At 46.0% G+C, this 21,150-nt stretch overlaps 1 protein-coding gene across 1 annotated transcript in view; it reads left to right on the top strand.

Moving 5' to 3' along the window:
- LOC126418915 (glucose dehydrogenase [FAD, quinone]-like) overlaps positions 1–11,988 on the top strand; it is a 162,315-nt gene extending 150,327 nt beyond the window's left edge. Inside the window, exons 8-9 of the mRNA XM_050085940.1 lie at positions 3,647–3,942; positions 10,656–11,988. Coding sequence (XP_049941897.1) covers positions 3,647–3,942; positions 10,656–10,944 — 585 coding nt within the window. The 3' untranslated portion in view covers positions 10,945–11,988. The remainder of the gene's footprint in view (positions 1–3,646; positions 3,943–10,655) is intronic.
- The last annotated feature ends 9,162 nt before the right edge of the window (positions 11,989–21,150 follow it).

Below are 21,150 nucleotides of genomic sequence, written 5' to 3'. Positions count from 1 at the left end.
ATCCATTATTCTGAGCGATGTTTTCGAGGACTTTTAATTCGTTCTGTAAGTTGACTGGCGAAAGTGGAATGGAAAGAGCTCGATGGATACTCGAGTGAAAAAAGGCCATTTTTTGGGCCTGAGGATGGGTGGAATCAGCTGGGATGATGATGTCGGAATAGGTTGCTTTCCGAAAAATTTTGAACTCTATTTTGTTGCCAATAATGGATAGAGTCAGATCGAGATAGTCTAAGGTCCTATCAGCTGTCTGATTTTCTTGCGTGAAACTGATTTTTTCATGTAGGTTATTGAAAGTGGCAACAAAATAGAGTTCAAAATTTTTCGGAAAGCAACCTATTCCGACATCATCATCCCAGCTGATTCCACCCATCCTCAGGCCCAAAAAGTGGCCTTTTTTCACTCGAGTATCCATCGAGCTCTTTCCATTCCACTTTCGCCAGTCAACTTACAGAACGAATTAAAAGTCCTCGAAAACATCGCTCAGAATAATGGATATAATCCCAGTATAGTGAGACAGTTGTTCAATAAAAAAACTCGAAAGAAGACTACCACCCTTTCCAGTTCAGACACTCACAATCAACACCAGGCAACGAAATACATATCAGTTCCCTTTATAGGTAACATATCCTATAAGGTAGGTCGTTTATTAAAAAACCTAGGGTGTAAAGTTTCATACTCTACCACCAACAACCTCAAAAAGAACTTAGTTCATTCCCTGGATAAAGGTAATGATAAATCATCGCTGTCAGGTGTGTATAAAATCACGTGTGCTGAATGTCCTTCTTATTACATTGGCCAGACAGGAAGGGCCCTGTCTGTTAGGTTTAAAGAGCATCTGCCGACAAAAAGCGGTGATGGAACTCGAGGCTCTACATTTGCTGAACATCTGGTCCAAAAGGCGCATGCTCCCAAGCCTCTAAAAGACGCAGAGCTGTTGCATAATGAAGTAAAGGGATGTAGGCTAGACACCCTCGAAGAATTGCAAATTTTTAAACATCTTAGTATTGATAGAGACAACTTACTTAATGATCAGCTGCAATTAAAAAATAGAAGTTATTTCGAAGGATTTCAACCTTTACTCCAGTGGAGTTAACCAACAGTCCGCCTCGAATGGCCGATGCTGTTTCCCTATCTGTTTTTGTCCCTGTATTATATATGCGATTGTACATGTGTGTCTTTGTATTTCGTTATATGCCTGGTAATGATACATAGTTGCTAAGGCGTTTTTATGTTAAAGACATTTTAGGCTTAGCACGCATGGTTTTGACACTAATTTTAGTTACTGTAGCGGGGCTACGCCCGCTTACTATAATATTGGAAAAAAAAAAAAAAAAAAAAAAAAAAAAAAAATTATACCTTGGCTTTGTAGTTTGTTCTCAGGTAAATTGTTTAATGTTGCTATACCAATAGATAGGTTTGTCCAATTGTAAGACGGCTTTAGTCACATTTTTTATATGTATATTTGTTCTAAGTAATTTTGAGACAGTTTGTCTCTCGCCCCTGCGCTTGCGCTTGCGCATGCGCTTGGCCGCGGCCGAGCCTCGTCGCGTAACTGCTCACAACGCCTAGTTTTCGAGCCGCTTACGTGTCGTCCTGATTTTTGGCCGGCGTAGCTCCGTCTACATTCGCCTTAATGGTTTTAATTTTGACTGACATAATTTTATGATTATGCGTCTTTAATGTTTTAATTTTTACTCTGTGACATGGCCAGGTTTGGCTCACAAAATAATTTAATTTTTTGTAAGTATCACAATTTCTTTAATATTCAATCATTAGACAGATAATGCATTTTAGTGAGTAATATATGTCCGTATGTGGTTTAATTTATAGGTTCTGAAGAAGATTCCATTACTGGAATCGAAACCTAGGTAAACGATTAAAATTACCTTGCAACTGAAGGCTGAAAAAAAAAATTGTTTATTTGCTGTACATTTCACAGTTGCTGACACGCTGCAATATGTTAAAGATTTGTAAAAGTGTGATCATTGCCTGTACAGCCCTCTCGCAGTGTCCGGAGCAAGTAGGGTGGGTCTGACACACCGGTGTCAATGTGTTCTTTTTTCCATTTCCAGGAGTGTATTTTACCCCTGCCACCTTCAGAATTTGAAAGAGAGTATTCCAGTCAACATTGTCAAAAGCTTTCTCTATGTCTACAAATGCTAGAAACGTAGGTTTGCCTTTCCTTAGTCTACCTTCTAAGATAAGTCGTAGGGTCAGTATTGCCTCAAATTTTCCAACATTTCTACGGAATGGAAACTGATCTTCCCCAAGTTCGGTTTCTACCAGTTTTTTCATTCGTCTGTAAAGAATTGGTGTTAATATTTTGCAGCCATGACTTATTAAAGTGATAGTTGGCTAATTTTCGCACCTGTCGACACCTGCTTTGGGATTGGAATCATTATATTCTTCTTGAAGCCAGATGGTATTTCGCCTGTCTCATATATCTTGCTCACCAGATGATAGAGTTTTGTCATATTCCTAGCGACCAAATTGCCTTTTCCTGGAAAGATGATTAAAAGGGGGCAATATGACCAGTTCCACACATTTCATAACACATAACAGCATAGTATCAAGAAACTTTTAATTTTGCAGTAATGCTTACAGCCCGGTGGAAGCATGGTTATACTTTTGATGTGTTTTTTTTATACGTATATATTTTTAATTTGGTAGCTTTCGGTATGTGCTCTTACAGCCATCTCATATGTGGAACGTCAATAACGACGATACGAACCTAAGGACAACACAAAACAGTCTCCGAGTTGAGAAAATCGCCGACGTCGCCGGGAATCGAACAGAGCTCCTTCGGTTAGCAGTCCCTTTGATGTGTTCGTACGTCACACGATCTGCTGAGTCTCCTGTAGAAGTATGTCGTAGGGACTGTGGGATATTTCTGTATCGTTGTCAAAATTGGACAGTTAGTTAGAATGGGGTTACCCACCATCTTGATTTATGTAAAATTTTCAATCTGCAGATCGCCGCTTTTTATTTCCAAATTATCGGTTTCTGTCAATGTCGGCCATCGCAAAATCATGTGTCGTAGTTACAGAGTAACCTGTTATACAGTAACTGTCAGTTCACTGTCATGGACTCTTCAGTACATCATAGTGAACTGACAGTTCCTTTGGGGCAGGTTACTCTGCTGTTACGACATACGATTTTACGATGCCGACACTGACCGAAACAGGTAATTTGGAAATTAAAAACTTCCGTCTGCAGACCGAAAAATTTACTTTCTGTATCTTATAGCTGTTCTCGCCATTTCGTATCGCATTACAGCATCACATGTCGTCCACACTGGTATGGTAAACGTGTGGCACTGCGCTGGCAGGAGCAGGGCGACAAGTAGGCTACGTGTGGTTTCTGAGGCCGGCCGTGGTGGCCGAGCGGTTCTAGGCGCTACAGGTTGGAACCGCGCGACCGCTCCGGTCGCAGGTTCGAATCCGGCCTCGGGCATGGATGTGTGTGACGTCCTTAGGTTAATTAAGTTTAAGTAGTTCTAAGTTCTAGGGGACTGATGACCTCAGACGTTAAGTCCCATAGTGCTCAGAGCCGTGTGAACTTTTTGTGCTTTCTGGAAGACGGCGCAACCCCTGCGCCTACGCTTGCCTCGACTGTGTCCCAGCGACTGCGTGCGCCGTGCCGGCAGGTGCTGGGGCTCACGGAGCGCGTCTACGACGCGGTGTACCGGCCGATCGCGAACCGCGACGCCTTCAGCATCCTGCCGCTGCTGCTGCGGCCGCGGTCGCGCGGCCGGGTGCGCCTGCGCTCCGCCGACCCGCGCCACTACCCGCTCATCGACGCCAACTACTTCGCCGACCCGCACGACGTCGCGACGCTCGTCGAGGGCGTCAAGATGGCCGTGCGCACCGGCCTGGCGCCCGCCTTCCGCCGCTACGGCGCGCGCCTCCACGCGCTGCCGCTGCCCAACTGCCGACACCACGAGTACGTCCGCTGCTCGCTGCTTACTGGACACGCCGCTCGCTCGTCTCGATAGCTCTCTGCCTCCAGCGATTACTCACACCCACGATATATATATATATGTTGTTGCGGTCTTCAGAGACTGGTTTGATGCAGCTCTCCATGCTACTCTATCCTGTGCAAGCTTCTTCATCTCTCAGTACCTACTGCAACCTACATCCTTCTGAATCTGCTTAGTGTATTCATCTCTTGGTCTCCCTCTACGACTTTTACCTTCCACGCAGCCCTCCAATACTAAATTGGTGATCCCTTGATGCCTCACAATATGCCCTACCAACCGATCCCATCTTCTAGTCAAGTTGTGCCACATACTTCTCTTCTCCCCAATCCTAGTCAATACCTCCTCATTAGTTATGTCATCTACCCATCTAATCTTCAGCATTCTTCTCTAGCAGCACATTTCGAAAGCTTCTCTTCGTGTCTAAACTACTTATCGTCCACATTTCACTTCCACACATGGCTACACTATATACAAATACTTTCAGAAATGACTTCCTGACACTTAAATCTATACTCGATGTTAACAAATTTCTCTTCTTCAGAAACGCTTTCCTTGCCATTGCAAGTCTACATTTTATATCCTCTCTACTTCGACCATCATCAGTTATTTTGCTTCCCAAATAGCTAAACTCCTTTACTACTTTAAGTGTCTCATTTCCTAATCTAATTTCGGCAGCATCACCCGATTTAATTCGACTACATTCCATTATTCTCGTTTTGCTTTAGTTGATGTTCAACTTATATCCTCCTTTCCACTGTCCATTCCGTTCAACTGCTCTTCTAGGTTCTTTGCTGTCTCTGACAGAATTACAATGTCATCGGCTAACCTCAAAGTTTTCATTTCTTCTCCGTGTATTTTAATTCCTACTCCGAATTTTTCTTTTGTTTCGTTTACTGCTTGCTCAATGTACAGATATATATATAGGGTAGTCAGAAACAACTTAGCCAGCATGGTCGTTGCGCGCGAAAGTTCGAGCACTTGCAAGGGCTAACATCTGGTAGTGCTAGATAAAATGTGCCTTTTTTAGGCGTGACCAATTTAAGCTATGTAAGCAAAATTTTACGTTTCTTCGGTTTGAAGGAAGAAAGTGAAGAACACATTTGGCGACACCGTGTCTGGCAGGCTGCTTGAATTTGCGCACACGACGATCTGATTGGCTAACTTCAATGATAAATAATTCTGAAACGGCGCAACGTATAGAATTTTTTCTTAACAATTACTTTTTGAGCACAACCGATCCTGCAAAACCCACACAAGCTTTTCAGGATGTTTCTGAGCACCTTGTACGTATATCTACCAGAACGCAAACCTATTTTGTTGCAGTCTTCGCCGCTTCCGAGCACCTGTCATCTTCTTCTCTGTGGATTCGCGTTCTTTCTTCGGTCCACTTTGTCCCTGGTCTGCTGATAGCTCAATTCTCTAGCAGTACTTCCCATCCGCAAACTTTTTATCTGTACAAGTTTCCGCTGAAAATGTCTAGTCGACTTACATGAGCATTTACTCATTCTCTTTTGACCTGCTGGATCCAGGGTATGGTTTTGAGTTGTTGTATGTTCCTCGCAATTTTGTTAGTGTGTGCTGTTGATGGAAGTCAGTCGATATGCCCATAAAATTTTAGTCTTTCTCTATGCCTGCCGCGAGTTTCTGTAGTTTATCGGTTGTTGTACCGGATTGTTCTGTTTATCCATCTTCCTTTCTTTTTGGACAGAGTATATTTCTTAGAATTTTGCGTTCTTCTTTTAGGATATCTTCCTGATCACCTTTTGTGTGGAGTGTAAGCTTTCCGCCAGCGTGCAAGGCGTCTGGCTTGATAACTGTGTTATAGCGCCTGATTTTCGTGAATACGAACATTAATTTCTTGTTACAGATGTTGCAGATTTTATAATAAGCTCTCGTAAGTTTTTGCATTCGAATTTTCTGTGCTGTTCTTCCCGCCGCTCTCTTCCCACATGGATTTCGCCTAAATAGTTTTTCTCAGCAGATCCAAGATTACTCAGATTTTGGAAGAATACCTGGAGGCCAGCTCTTTTGATTGAGAGTCTCTTTGTAAGTGCCGTCTTCTTGTCGTCTGCTAGTATCGCCAGATGATCTGAGAAACTTAGGCAATAAATTTGGGTGTAATTATATGCAGTGTGTGTTTAACTGATATACTGCAGAAAAACTGTGTGTTATTAAGGTCTGGAGGCAGTAACGTCGAATCAAACTGCGTTTCCCGTATAGCTATGGGTCGGAAATCATCGATATAGAGCAACGACCAGACGACCAAAGCGAGTCACCGATGAACACACGGAAGTGTGCCCCTGCTAATACCTCCTGTCTTGAGGAACGCATTTGCTGATTAAGCAGCTCAACATATTGGTTTCCGCTGAACAGTCAGAAGACCGCAGCTCAGTGGTCAGCGAGCCTGGGTGCTATACAGAGAGGGGGGGGGGGGGGGAGGGTTCCATTCCTGATGCTGCCGCCGATTTCCCTTGGTGGGGGCTGCAACGGGGTGCAGTCTACTTCGTGATACCGACAGAGGAGCTACTTGAATCAGAAGTAGCGGGTCCGAGGTCAAGAAAGGCGACTACCGCCGGCAGTGCAGTGTTTTGACGCGTTGACCCTCCATACCGCAGCGGAATGATGGCATTGCCGGAGGATGCGCTGACGCTCGCTTCGTCCCACTTCGCCCTTCAGGGCCACAACGCGGAGCTTTGCTTTTCTTTGCTCTCAATGTTCAAAGCTTGGCAATCTCTAAACTTCTATCAACAGCTGATTACACTAGACGCGATTTTTTTATGTTTAGTGGGTAAAACCTGACATTAAATTAATTACGTTAAGCCTACCGTAATTACGTTAATGAAGAAAGTTTTTAATAGTGCAATCTGAAGGTCACTTGTTTCCATTTCGGCTAATGTAGAGAGAAGATGAGTCAGCCTTTATTCCAACAAATCCAGTAGATCATTAAATGTCAGGTAAAACAATGGTGAAAATGAAAACCGCAATTTCTTATTTTCTCAAATCACATTTCTTACTGTAAATTCTCCAGATTCCTGAACCTCCCGGACAGCCATCACGTTAAAGCGCCGCTTCCACGACGGGTAGGTGCGCCGGCCCCTGATACAATCCACCCGACTGATTAACGACGAGGGTCGATGTTCCGGCCAGCCAGGTGTGGTTTTTAGGCGGTTTCCCACGTCCGACCAGGTGATTATTGGGCTGCTAACGAGGTCCCACCTCAGTTAGACTATTCGCAAACATTTCGAAAACCTTCGCACGCTTTAATGTGTATCGCGCCACACCAAGACAGTCTGAGTACACCTCCGTTCTGGGAGGTAAGGCGGTGGAGACAGGAAGGGCTCTGGCGACGTCTTAAATTAAAAATGACGCACTCGTACGTATTCTCTTATTGATCACACTTCCGCCGACTGGTCGCTGACTGGCTGTCGTTTTATGGCCGGCGCTCCACAGCGATCCATACCCGAACTATGGTTACTTGGGAAAACTTTTTGTTCAATTAGGCGTCTTTGACACTATAAGGTCCTACGTTAGCCGCAATATATTTATTCATACATTAAATACGTCCTTTTCGATTATAATCATTTTCTGTATTTCTCTGTCTGATTTAAATTGCATTCATAACAAAATTATTGGTCCCACATAGTTCTTTGTCGAAGTGCCCCCTATAGCCCAACCTGTATTTTACACACAGAAACATTGTTGGATTATTGTGTAAGTATATTCCACAGTGTTTCCCTCAGATTTATTTATTTATTACTTACGAAACTTTCAAGTCTTATTTACAGCACACTGACTTTACACAATGACACGTTAACGCTTTCACCGAACATATACTTCTTTTGATGACATTGTCATAGAGGGCTGTCATATATTGTATACTGACTAATTCGTATATGCACAAACGTTCTGTTTGTTTGTCGGAAGGCTCACATTTTGTCACTTGTCACTTGCGTTCCAATCTCAGGTCGGTTTTCTTCATAACAGTCTTTTTCAATATCACCTGTTTCAGTTGCATAATGTCCCCTTCTTAGGTCAGTCGCTACAAGCACGTCCTCCACTTCGTTAACATGTGATACGTCACTGGGATCATCATCACTGCTGCTGTCGACCATATTACTGTCTGTAACTGAGACACGACCGGAGTGGTGTACTATACAGTATATGGAGTTAATAGCAACGGGGATATGGTCCATTGCTGTGTTTCAAGTGGCAATTTTTTACATCACTAAGAATTATTGTTTACCTGTCTAATTAAGAACGATGGTTGTTATGCTACAAATCACCTGAGATACATTGCTGTTCTAATGCTTACAAACTATCATTCACAGCTGCTTATCCTGTGAGTACAAATAACAGAAAGTTTTCATGTTAAAAGGACGCGTTACTATTCAGTACAAAATGCCTACAACACAGCAATTCCATGGCTGCCGCACGTAGTATCTAAATCAGCCAGCAGAGAGCAGCAGTGATCAGTCTTTGCAGTGTACGTAGTTAAAATCCTCAAGATACAAGGCAGTAACTTGTAGACGTCCTTGAGTGGTAGGGTGACATATGAACCATAAATTCTCACAAATGTTGTCCAAATACAGAACTGCTAGAGGAAAAATGCTCCTATTGTAGCACAAAAATGTCAATATGCTTATTTTTAAAAGACACTGACTAAAAAGTGTGACACCAGTTGCCTTGTTCTACCATCTTTCACATCTTTAAAAATTTTCCCATTAACTTTGGCAAGTGGACATATTTGCAGTCCTTCTAACATGATGCTCACCTCACTCTCCCACAAGTTCCCCTGACTGTATCTAGCTCACACCCACTAGTCCATCACTATAAGTCGCTCGACTCTCAATTTCCCATTCTCTCTCACTCGTTCAACCCAGCTCATCATCATTAGCTCTTTGTGTCTAATCGTCATTGTCACTTGTTTCACAGCCACAGCCTCCGTCGTTCAGTCCTTCTACTACTACTGAAGTATCGTATCACCATAACTGCCTCCTCCTTGCTCTCTCTTACTACTACTATCTCCCTGGTTCTTTCCGACTGTTGCTGTCTCTTCTCACAGGGTCACTATCTCTCTCTTCTTGTCATAGATTCTCTCTCTCATTGTCAGTGGCTCTTCGCGCACTTCCAGTTTCTTCTTACCTTTATTTCTCTTCCACTGGCACTGTCTCCTTCACGTTTTTCCTAGCACTGTTCTGTCACTCTCAACTACGTTTCACTGCCACTGTGTCCTCATGTTCCTCTCACACTTCTATTGTCTCCTTCGCTCTTTCTATGTCACAACTATCTCCTTCTCTTTCCCACTGCCACTGCCTCCTTCCCTCTCAACAAGCGAGGTGGCGCAGTGGCTAGCACTCTGGACTCGAATTCGGGAGGACGACTGTTCAATCCAGCGTCCGGCCATCCTGATTTAGGTTTTCCATGATTTCCCTAAATCGCTCCACGCAAATGCCGGGATGGTTCCTTTGAAAGGGAACGGCCGACTTCCTTCCTCGTCCTTCCCTAATCCGATGAGACCGATGACCTCGCTGTCTGGTCTCCTTCCCCAAACAACCCAACCCAACCCTAACCCCAACCCTTCCCTCTCAGAATAAAAAGGGCGGATATGTTCGTAAGCCAAAATTTTTGGAAAATTTTTTAAAGATGCTGAGGAAGGTAAAATTGAGAAGTTTTCAGTCTGAGTCTTTTAAATAAGACCACATTCGTCTTTACGGTGCTGAGATAGCAACATTTTTCGGCTGGTTGTCTTATTTACTCTGCAAAAGCAGGGCATGTCACTCGTATGAAAAGTACTTTATGAGTCAGTAAAATTTTGATAGTTTAGTTACGTGAAACTCAAATACAGAAAAACCAGTTTTATACTTAAGACAGGATTTTACGTACACAAATATTTTTCATGTGCTCCAGTTCTACGACATTGGGTGCCCAGACCCTTCTAATCATAACGGAGGCACTTTACAGCATATTTTCCGTCCTACATCACTTTATCAACTATGTTTTCAGCCCAACCGTATTTTCCGTGCGTATTTTACGTGTAGAAGTAGGAAAACTTTGAACCTCTGTATCTCGGAAACGGATACAAGAAAATTCAAGATTGTTCGAGATTGTAATCTTAGGAATATATTGCAAAAATTTCAGCCATTTGCTGTGCGTAGCCCTCGTGGAACCCATGGCTCGGTTTTTATGCGAAGAAATTGCAAAATGAACTTTTGAACCAATGGTGCCTCAGTAGGCCCCTTAACAACCACAGTAGACAACATCGAATGTACACACAACCAAAAGATTTCCCCAGTTGCCTAAGCAGGAGGAAATGTATAATATACATACTGACCGTGTACTGTGGGACAATAACATTAAGACGAGTCTTCTGTAGGGTATACGGCCCAGGTGGCTGTCCAAAACACGACCCTATCTATTTATCACCAACAGAACCCGAGGTACGAGCCCCGAAGGAATCCCGCTTTTATGCGCGGCGTATTTGAACATACTGGGTAGCGTATGCTGCAGCACGCCTACCGCTGGTGTGGGTATCGGCTTCTGGCCGCGGCCGCGAGCAGGGTTTCGCTTCGGGCGACGTACGGTCCGACGAGGGAAGGAAGAAACTTTTGAGTGCTAGATCTACCACTATCACGCTGCCCGAAACAACACACTGTGACGCCGTGTTCTGCTGCGCCAGGTTCGCATCGGACGCGTACTGGGAGTGCGCCGTGCGGACCATCTCGATGACCATCTACCACCCGGTGGGCACCTGCAAGATGGGGCCCGCCTCCGACCCGGAGGCCGTGGTGGACGCGCGCCTGCGCGTCTACGGGGTGCGCGGGCTGCGCGTCGTCGACGCCTCCGTCATGCCGACCATCGCCAGCGGCAACACCAACGCGCCCGTCATCATGATCGCCGAGAAGGCCGCCGACATGATCAAGCAGGACTGGCTGCCGCCGCCCACTGACCCCGGCAAGAGGAGGTAGCGCGGCCACTCTGCGACCTCACTGCACGCGTGGAGGCAGGGCAGGGCGGCGTCCTCTGCCCCACGTCGACGGCCGGAGCTCACACTCACTGCAGCTGCATCTTAGGCTGAAGAATATCTGCGGTGAAGCCACAGGCGTGCACTTGTCGAAACAAGAGGAGATTTTCAGGTTGTAATCAGGCATTCTCTCTCACCTGGGGCTGAAGTTTAAGCAAGACTTCGAAACATTGCATTACTGGAAGTAGCTATCCAGCTGATAACCAGAGATGCGTTCAGTGATGACGCAGTTGTGTGAAGGGCCATCTAGGCCCTAGAATTGAATTACCATAAAAGTCTAGTGCGGTTGCATCTGTAAGATGCATCAGGGCTCTTCATACTTTTCACAGTTAGTCGTATCTGTTGAAAGAATCACTGATGTGACGTTAATTTACTGGACCAGTACTCCTGCTGACCGCAACGGACATACTGATAGTCACTCTAAACACTGCACAAGATCGCAAAGATCTACGGCCAGTAACCACTTCGTGTTGTCAGAGTAATAGCTGGTAAGGAGACAGACAGTTCAGTTCATACATTGGGCAGTGTGTGGGACTAATTTTATTTAGCATTTCTCAGAAGTAAGCAATGGAAGAGAGAGCAATCTTACCGTAAGTTAAGATCTAGCTGAAACGTCGTCGCTTTACTGTGCTTCGAAACACAAATGTGGCTGTGAGTGTGTGAAAAAGCGAGAGGTGGACTGCTGCGAGAAGTGTGTATGTACGGACAGCAAACGTGGATTACTAACAAAGCTGGCAGAGACCACCGAAAGTCGGCCAACGTGGGCATTAGTTGGGACAAAACCAAAGAGACACAAGAGTGAAATGAGAAATGCGAGTCTTACAGTCTCCTTTCGAAGTTAATGGTGACAACCAAGTATTTTAACATGTTATGTATATTTGCTGAATATTTAGTCTCATCATTAAATACGAACTTGTTAAATGATGTGTTAGCTTATATTCTTTTAACAAGAGCGGAATGTTACTTAATTATAGCATGTGTTTGTTGTTCTGACAAGTGGAATAAATATTTTTTCACATTGTGTGCCATTAACTGTTTGTAAATTCAAGTGCGTTATTAAACGTCGTAATGCTGTGTCGTTTTCTTTTCTGGACACATCTCGGCCTTTAGCCTTGCTACTCCCATGTAGGTCATTTGTTTTCTAAGGGATGCAGCGTACTAAATTCACTGACATGAAACGAGATGAAATCAGTACGTTCGTCTGGTGGTCTTATACCAGAATGGAGAACCACATATTTGTTCGTCAGTGCTATTAGGAAATACCAGTGACATCTAGTTTCCGGACACGAAAAAGTAAAGTGGTCAGAAACTGTCTGAAAAGCTTGTAAGTGGGGGGGGGGGGGGGGGGGGGGAGTGCGTGCTGAGAAATAATTGTAAAAAAAATTCGATTCGTTGCGCCGTTTCCGAGTTATAGCACTGGAGTTAACCAGTCAGTACCGTGTGCATGCAGTTTCAAGCTGCCAGCCAGAGACGGTGTGGCGAAACGTTTTCTTCTTTTAGTTTCCGAAAACCGAGCAAGAGAGCGATACAGACATTGGACATGGGACGGTAGTGAGGGTCAAACCTTTAGACAGAGGCTGACAAGTCTCGTGTGCTGTCATCTACGCTGTGAGAACAGCTGGTACTAGTTGTATCTGGCAGCTTTTATTACTGTTTCTGACCACCCCGTATAGCATAATGGTTAAGGCAACTGCTGCTCCTGTGGAAACATTATCTTCGGGAAAAGTTCTTTACTAAAGACTGATGGTGTAGATTTTATTCTTCGTAAAGTATAATACATAGATTTTTCCTGGTTTTAAGTAGAAACTAATCTGGTTGCCTGTCAGCAATCATTCCACACGCACACCACGGTTTTGAGATCGGAACGTTGAGCTGGATAAAGCAGGATATTCAACGCATTACATTCTAACCACGAAGAGGTCTTTCATGGACAGGGGTCAGACTACGCTTTGGGAAAGACTCCTTACTCTGGGTAAACTACCTAAATTTTTTCTAGAACAACTGCGTTTACTTCGTCATGTATATGTGGTTGGTCCGAAACCCAGAGAAATCTGTCCTGCAGCATTGCAGCACCTGAATTTCATTTTACTGTCGCCAGAATGCTTCGAGGAGGGCGATGGACTTTTAATTCCCCATCTGAAACGCGGGAGATTTCAGGGGCTGGGCTTTTATGACAAGAACGTGGGCTAGTCTGACTCAGAGGTACGAGGCGTGGACTCTTATCTAATCCAGGGGGACCTGTCATGTGCTGAAACGGGACGCGGCGGACTGAACTCACTGGTGGCATGTTGCAGTTACCTAATTTAAAGTTGCAAAGTTTGCTGGCCGACGGCTGGGGCGATCTTCCCCAGACGGTCCAATCCGCTTCGCAGGCGATGGGCAACACAGTGCCTACGCAACACACACAAGCATATTCCGTTAGTCGGACACCCATCCAGTACAGAAACACGCCCATGAGGAATTCGATCCACAGTGACACATTACTAGACGAAACTCAGAAAACGGAAATTTGCTTCTCTATGAATTGGTCACTGAACCTGCAACTGAAGGTTTCTAGAACAACTTATTTTTTTCTAGCTATAGAACACGGAGTTCAGTTCCTCCTTAGAATTATGCCCTTGTTCAAGTACCACTACTGTCCTGTTCTGTACGAAGTCACTCAGTTCTGTCGACACAAGCTCAGAGCAACCAAGTCTACGATTATGCCGCACCGTGCCAGCACACAAGAATTGTACAATCAGTGCGAAGTCTAGAGATGTACTGACACACAGTAAACTTTCACGGACACCAGTTCGCATCTACGGTATCTACGTAAGCATAGGGCATGAAGGGCGACGGGGAGAGGGGGGGAGGGAGGGAGGGGAATGAGAGAGAGAGAGAGAGAGAGAGAGAGAGAGAGAGAGAGAGAGAGTGTATGTGAGTCGGACCGTGTGCGCCGACGACTGAAACACAAACTGAAGCTTAACTTTATGGGGATTGAAGAGAGAGTTAGGATAATTTATCAGTTATAATACTTTCTACACTCCTGGAAATTGAAATAAGAACACCGTGAATTCATTGTCCCAGGAAGGGGAAACTTTATTGACACATTCCTGGGGTCAGATACATCACATGATCACACTGACAGAACCACAGGCACATAGACACAGGCAACAGAGCATGCACAATGTCGGCACTAGTACAGTGTATATCCACCTTTCGCAGCAATGCAGGCTGCTATTCTCCCATGGAGACGATCGTAGAGATGCTGGATGTAGTCCTGTGGAACGGCTTGCCATGCCATTTCCACCTGGCGCCTCAGTTGGACCAGCGTTCGTGCTGGACGTGCAGACCGCGTGAGACGACGCTTCATCCAGTCCCAAACATGCTCAATGGGGGACAGATCCGGAGATCTTGCTGGCCAGGGTAGTTGACTTACACCTTCTAGAGCACGTTGGGTGGCACGGGATACATGCGGACGTGCATTGTCCTGTTGGAACAGCAAGTTCCCTTGCCGGTCTAGGAATGGTAGAACGATGGGTTCGATGACGGTTTGGATGTACCGTGCACTATTCAGTGTCCCCTCGACGATCACCAGTGGTGTACGGCCAGTGTAGGAAATCGCTCCCCACACCATGATGCCGGGTGTTGGCCCTGTGTGCCTCGGTCGTATGCAGTCCTGACTGTGGCGCTCACCTGCACGGCGTCAAACACGCATACGACCATCATTGGCACCAAGGCAGAAGCGACTCTCATCGCTGAAGACGACACGTCTCCATTCGTCCCTCCGTTCACGCCTGTCGCGACACCACTGGAGGTGGGCTGCACGATGTTGGGGCGTGAGCGGAAGACGGCCTAACGGTGTGCGGGACCGTAGCCCAGCTTCATGGAGACTGTTGCGAATGGTCCTCGCCGATACCCCAGGAGCAACAGTGTCCCTAATTTGCTGGGAAGTGGCGGTGCGGTCCCCTACGGCACTGCGTAGGATCCTACGGTCTTGCCGTGCATCCGTGCGTCGCTGCGGTCCGGTCCCAGGTCGACGGGCACGTGCACCTTCCGCCGACCACTGGCGACAACATCGATGTACTGTGGAGACCTCACGCCCCACGTGTTGAGCAATTCGGCGGTACGTCCACCCGGCCTCCCGCATGCCCACTATACGCCCTCGCTCAAAGTCCGTCAACTGCACATACGGTTCACGTCCACGCTGTCGCGGCATGCTACCAGTGTTAAAGACTGCGATGGAGCTCCGTATGCCACGGCAAACTGGCTGACACTGACGGCGGCGGTGCACAAATGCTGCGCAGCTAGCGCCATTCGACGGCCAACACCGCGGTTCCTGGTGTGTCCGCTGTGCCGTGCGTGTGATCATTGCTTGTACAGCCCTCTCGCAGTGTCCGGAGCAAGTATGGTGGGTCTGACACACCGGTGTCAATGTGTTCTTTTTTCCATTTCCAGGAGTGTATTTTGAAACAGCGATAAGGATTGCACATAGTTTATCAATACATCTACAATTTTTACCATTTCGACATTTTCAGGTTCTTCCCAACGTTGGTAATGTCACTATACATTGGTGCTATAATCTTAAACAGAAATGCTGTGTCTCCGGATGGCTGTCTGTTAGCGGAATCTAATACTCCAATACTATGGTCCTGGTACAGATTGCCGGCAAAGTTTTGAATATTAAGAATACACCTATAGTTACGTACATGTACCAAATGACTCAATTTTCTTGTTTCCTGAACTCAAATAAGTACGCGAAATTAAATATTCCAGTGCTATATTTTGGACGACCCAGCTCAACAAAATTTCTCTGTTTCTTCCAAGTATTAACTTTCATGATAGGAACGAAAATCGAAGAATAAAATACTAATTTATTACAAAATGGTTACAAAAATTGTAAAAAGGACAACATGAAATTCAAATACAACAAACACATCGAAGGATCAAATGGAATCATTACATGGCTGCCTAAGATAAAACAATAGGAAACAGCACGTGCGGCACCGAAGTGGACAGTGATACGACGACAACTAAGTGGTAATCACCGAGGTAAGAGACTCTCTCTAAGGGTAAGTTATAATTTCGTACTAATTTTCCGCGCCGTATGTTATTTTCAACTGCTGCAGAGCAGTATTTTTAGAGTAAGAACAACAGATGCCTTACCATCAGGGTAGGAAATAAAGGTGCATCCGATTAAGTGTCCTCTATACAGTTTTCTCTTCGTGACTTCATCTTATACAAGTGCCTTCTCTTTAACTGGAATCTACAGAATCGATATATTCAGAGGACAATGAAACTTACTGGCAAATTTGAAAGATTCCACATCAATGAAAACTGTTCTAATAAATCTTGATGCGTAAGGGTGCACTAATTTTATCAGAATTTTGCGCCACTGTGTATGACTATGTACATAACCCATGTTTTATGTTAGAAACCTGTATTTTCTCAAAAATGCCACGAAACAATAAGCGGCGTATGAATTGTCTTGTCATAACAGGGCCAGTCTCTAGACTGCAGCGCCACAAGGTCAGTCCTGTTCCAATTATGTGTCCCGCCCCAGCGCCATAGCCTGGAACAACTGTCTTCCCCTCACCAACAAGACCACCGACTCTATGGAAGCAGGTTGTGTGTCTTCAGTGGTTACTCCGAGCTCTTTGTTGAGCAGTTTAATGTTAGGAGCCAATATTGTCCAGTGCCTCGTTACCAAACAGCTTCCTAAGAGACGGAACGATAACGTCTACCGTAAGTTGCTCAATTTTGTAACAGCAATAAATAAACAATTTTACAGCCTGATAGTGGATAGCTGCTATTTTAAAATTCGGTAAGAAATCACAAACGAGTAGAAATCAGTCCTAGCGGGTAAGCACCTTGGCATCTGTGACACAAGCAAATGACCTGCACAAATTAAAAATGTAGTCCGACTTGGTTTACGTCCATTCTGGACGGCGCAACGACGACAAATTTTGGTGGGAATACACATCAGCAATCCTGCATGGACGTTTCCGTATTGTAGGGCAGCTTGTATGCAAGACGCTCGCTGAAAAGCCGTTTATCGCGCACGCATCGAGCCAAACAACCTGGCGCTCGACCCCCGGTGAATGCAAAGCGGCGTCTGCCGGCGTGATTCCGGTCACAGGAGAGAGCGCGACCGAGACCCCGCCAGTGCGTAGGCGGGCAGGAAGCGGCGGTACAGCCGCCGCCAAAGTGTCGGCACCCTCTGTGCTCGACGTGAGGCGAGGTGAGGTAAGGTGGGGTGGGGTGGGGTGAGGTGACTGAGCGTGTGCATCCCTCAGTGTAGTCCACGTTGCACTGGTACTACTGGCGTATCATCAACACACAATCGCAGGAAGAATGAGTACGTACATATTTCTATTATGCTCAAATTTTTCTTCGCTGCACGTAAATCAACCTTGAAGTGGACAGCTGGATATTCCTTAACCTCTTGCAGAACACCTATACTTGTGCTTTCGTAACTACATCCGAAACTGAAGGCATCTCTCCTTCTTAGTTCGATGCAAAGATGATTGCACTTTTGGACATGCTATATATCGGAATCAGACGCAAATCCTTCCCAGACGATGAGTGTTCTCAGAAGTTTCGTTCACAGAGCACACATCATAGCCGACGAGAACGGTCTGCAGAATGACCTTTTACGCTTAAAAAGAGTTTTTGAAGCCAACAGGAGATACACATTAATGGGACTACCACCTATCTTCGACGTCAACGTGCGATAACAACTCAACAGACGCCAGGTGGCACCACTAGCAGTGGACAGTATACAGGGTGAAAAGTACTTAAACCGACAAACTCTGGGAGGTTGTAGGGGACATCAAAACAAATATTTTTACCTAATGTCATTTTATCCTATGAGGAGTATTTAAACCGGTAGAAGAAGATTTCTCTGGCGGCAAATTGATTAAACGAACAAACACTTTTCCATTTTTTTATGACCAAGAGACAACAACTAGGTAGCAGATAGGGCCCAATTAAACAGTCTCCAACAACACCGGCCCACACATTAACGATGAGCGCTAGTTACTGTGGCATGTGGGTTATCCTCACTCCAAACATGCGAATTGTGCATGTTGAAGACTCCATCACGCCCGAAGGTTGCTTCATTGGTAAACAACACAGAGGATGTAAATGTAGGATGCACTTCACACTGTTCCAGGTACCATTGCGAAAACTGTGCTCTGGGTGGATAATCAGCTGGTTCCAGGTTGTGGACACGCTGTAAGTGAAATGTACGTAACAATTCCGCTCGAAGGGCTGTTCTTACATTCGTCTGATTCGTCCCCATGTTACGTGCAATTCCACGAGTGCTGATTGAAGGATCCCGCTCCACATGCTGCCAGACAGCTTCCTCAAATTGGAGCGTTCTTACCGTGCGACGGCATTCCTGTCCAGGTCATCTGCTAAATGGTACACAGCATCAAAGGTCGTATGATGCGGAATACGGCGATTAGGATATTGTTGTTGATAAACCCGCTGTCCAGCTCGTCCGTTGTGGTGCGCTACGTCGTACGCACCAACCATATCAATGGACTCACTCCAGGTGTATCTCTCCATTAGTAAACAGAGACAATGGACTACTACACTGGTGGACAGCAGTTGCCTACAACTGAAGAGCGTAATACGGCCTGTAACTATTGAAGATCGTAATACGGCGTCTATCAACTGAAGAGCGTATTACGGCCTCCAACGGTTTAAATAATCCTCGTAGGAAAAAATGACATTAGGGAAAAATATTTGTTTTGATGTCCCCTACAACCTCCCAGAGTTTGTCGGTTTAAATACTTTTCATCCTGTATAAAGAGTGTAGGGGGGGGGGGAGGGGGAGGAGGGGGGAACAGTGTAGTGTTCGTCGTAATGAGAAAACGGATTGATTTATCTGACGTCCAAATGGGCACGAAAATCATCTTACAGGCCGGAGGTAGATGAATTTACGAAACGGCTTAGTTTATAAATAGTTCGCGTGCCGCCATGGCTAAAGTACACCGTGCATGGCAAAACGGCCCTAACCAAAACCGGCGCCAAGACAATTGTGTCCACACGAGCCATACGTGGCAGAGGTGAATGACGGCTGCTGAGATGTGTACGAGCGAATAGACGTGCCACTGTTGAACAACTGACCGCCCACGTGAACCAAGGGGCTACCAACAACGTCTCCTCAACTACCGTTTAGCCAAAGTTGCTGTGTATGGGTCTCCGCAGCAGGGGAGGGGCCTGGTTCAAGCACCCATGCTGACTGCTGTCCTTGGGTGACGAAGGTTGGAATTTGCAGGCCACTACTGCAACTGGAAGTCCACAGAGTGCCGCCAGATAGCTTTTTTCAGACAAATCGCGTCATATACTCCATCGGACTGAAACAAAACACATTGAGAAAATCGTTGGAAGGACTCAGGCCGAAGAAGAGTGCGTTATGGTCTGTCGAATGTTTGTGTGGCATTCGCTGGGTGATCTCGTCATTACGACAGGCACACCGGATCAGCACAAATAAGCATCTATCATTGGGGATCATGTCCACCCCGACATGCAGTTTGGTTCTTCCTTGGCGCGATGGCATCTACCAGCAGGACAATGGTTGATTGGCCGGTGTTCGATTCGGGGCAGGGAACCGAACAGCGAGGTCATCGGTCCCATCGGATTAGGGAACGGCGGGGAAGGAAGTCGGCCGTGCCCTTTCAAAGGAACCATCCCGGCACTTGTCTGAAGCGATTTAAGCACGTCACGTAAAACAAAAATCAGGTTGGTCCGACGCTGGTTTGAACCGTCGTCCTCCCGAATGCGAGTCCAGTGTGCTGACCACTTCACCACCTCGCTCGGTGCAGGACAGTGCAACGTGTCACACAGCTCGCAGAGTAGGTGCGTGGTTGGCACCAGGATGCGTTTACCGCACTCCCCTGGCCACATAACTTCCCGAGCTAAACTCAGTCAAGAATCGGCGGGACCATCTCGATCTGGCTGTGGTTTCTCAGCCCTCTTGGATTCTTCTAAACATGGTCTAATGCTCCGGAAGGCTGGGGTTTACAACATCTTTTGCGAGCGTGGCCTTTAATACGTCGGACAGACGACTCGTACAGTCAGTGAAAGATGAACGGAATACCACAGACACTCCCACACCCGGCTCTTACAGCCCAACAAATTGGCTTTGGCAGAGCGTTGCACTGACCCCAGTCGCTTTATGCTGCACAGAAATGGAGATATTCAGGCGGCTACTTCATACTTTTGGGCTTCGGTGCTGAAAGAACAGCTTCAATTCGTTTGGCGTAGCTTAGACAAATCATCGAACTCGGGGCATTCTTTAACAACCTTGCAGAGACGTCACTACAGTGCAGCTCAAAATGATACACCTACTCCTCAGGGTGGGTCGACCGCGCAGCCACAGATACAGTTCTCATGCACACGTGTACTTCTTCGCCGCCGATCAACGTCTCTGGCGCCCGTGCATCTGTGGCCACGTCAGCAGTCCTCGGGTGTAAAAGGACGCAACGTGTGCTGTGACGTAACGTCAGACTTTCGGCTCACTCTTCACATAGCGGAACGGTATACGGCGGAAATACTGAAAGTGAAATTTATGCGGCTGCACTCCTGAAATTTAATGAATCAGTCATCGCACCGCGAAAACGTGAAAACGCATAACCGAAAGCAACTGGTAACTTGGGAAACACCCGCTGGTTCCTTTACCGAACATCATTTAGCGGATTCAGCCTATTTTCCTAGTAGTATACGCATCTGCTGCTTAATGTCAACGTGAATCAAAAAGGTTCCCTTGAGGCCGCTTGTTTGTTCTGACGTCTATACGCATCTGCCTGTTCCAGACACGATCAGTTTTCAAAGTCAGTCAGTATGGGGTCCTACCGTAAGGTAATCCCTCTGGATTTTTTTGTAAAAACCTTTACATCTTTTTATATAAAACGAACATTATTAACATTCTATATCTTTATTCTTCATGCCTGCGTATTTGCAAACCTGAGCCGCCAGAGGGCTCCAAATTGTAGCGTGTAACAGTACTGTGTGTAACGTAACTAACTCGGTGCATGAGAAACAGCGTGCTGTAAGGGAGTTTCGAATTCGAAGAGTTCGCACACGCGTGGAGCACACTCTCCTTCAGCATGACAGTACCACACCATACACGGGTGCTGTGACGTCTGCAGCAGTCCGACGT

The sequence above is a fragment of the Schistocerca serialis genome, chromosome 9 (genome assembly GCF_023864345.2).
Source record: "Schistocerca serialis cubense isolate TAMUIC-IGC-003099 chromosome 9, iqSchSeri2.2, whole genome shotgun sequence".
NCBI lineage: Eukaryota > Metazoa > Arthropoda > Insecta > Orthoptera > Acrididae > Schistocerca > Schistocerca serialis.
Note: the sequence above shows the minus strand (reverse complement) of the source record. Positions and strands in the feature narration are given on the sequence as shown.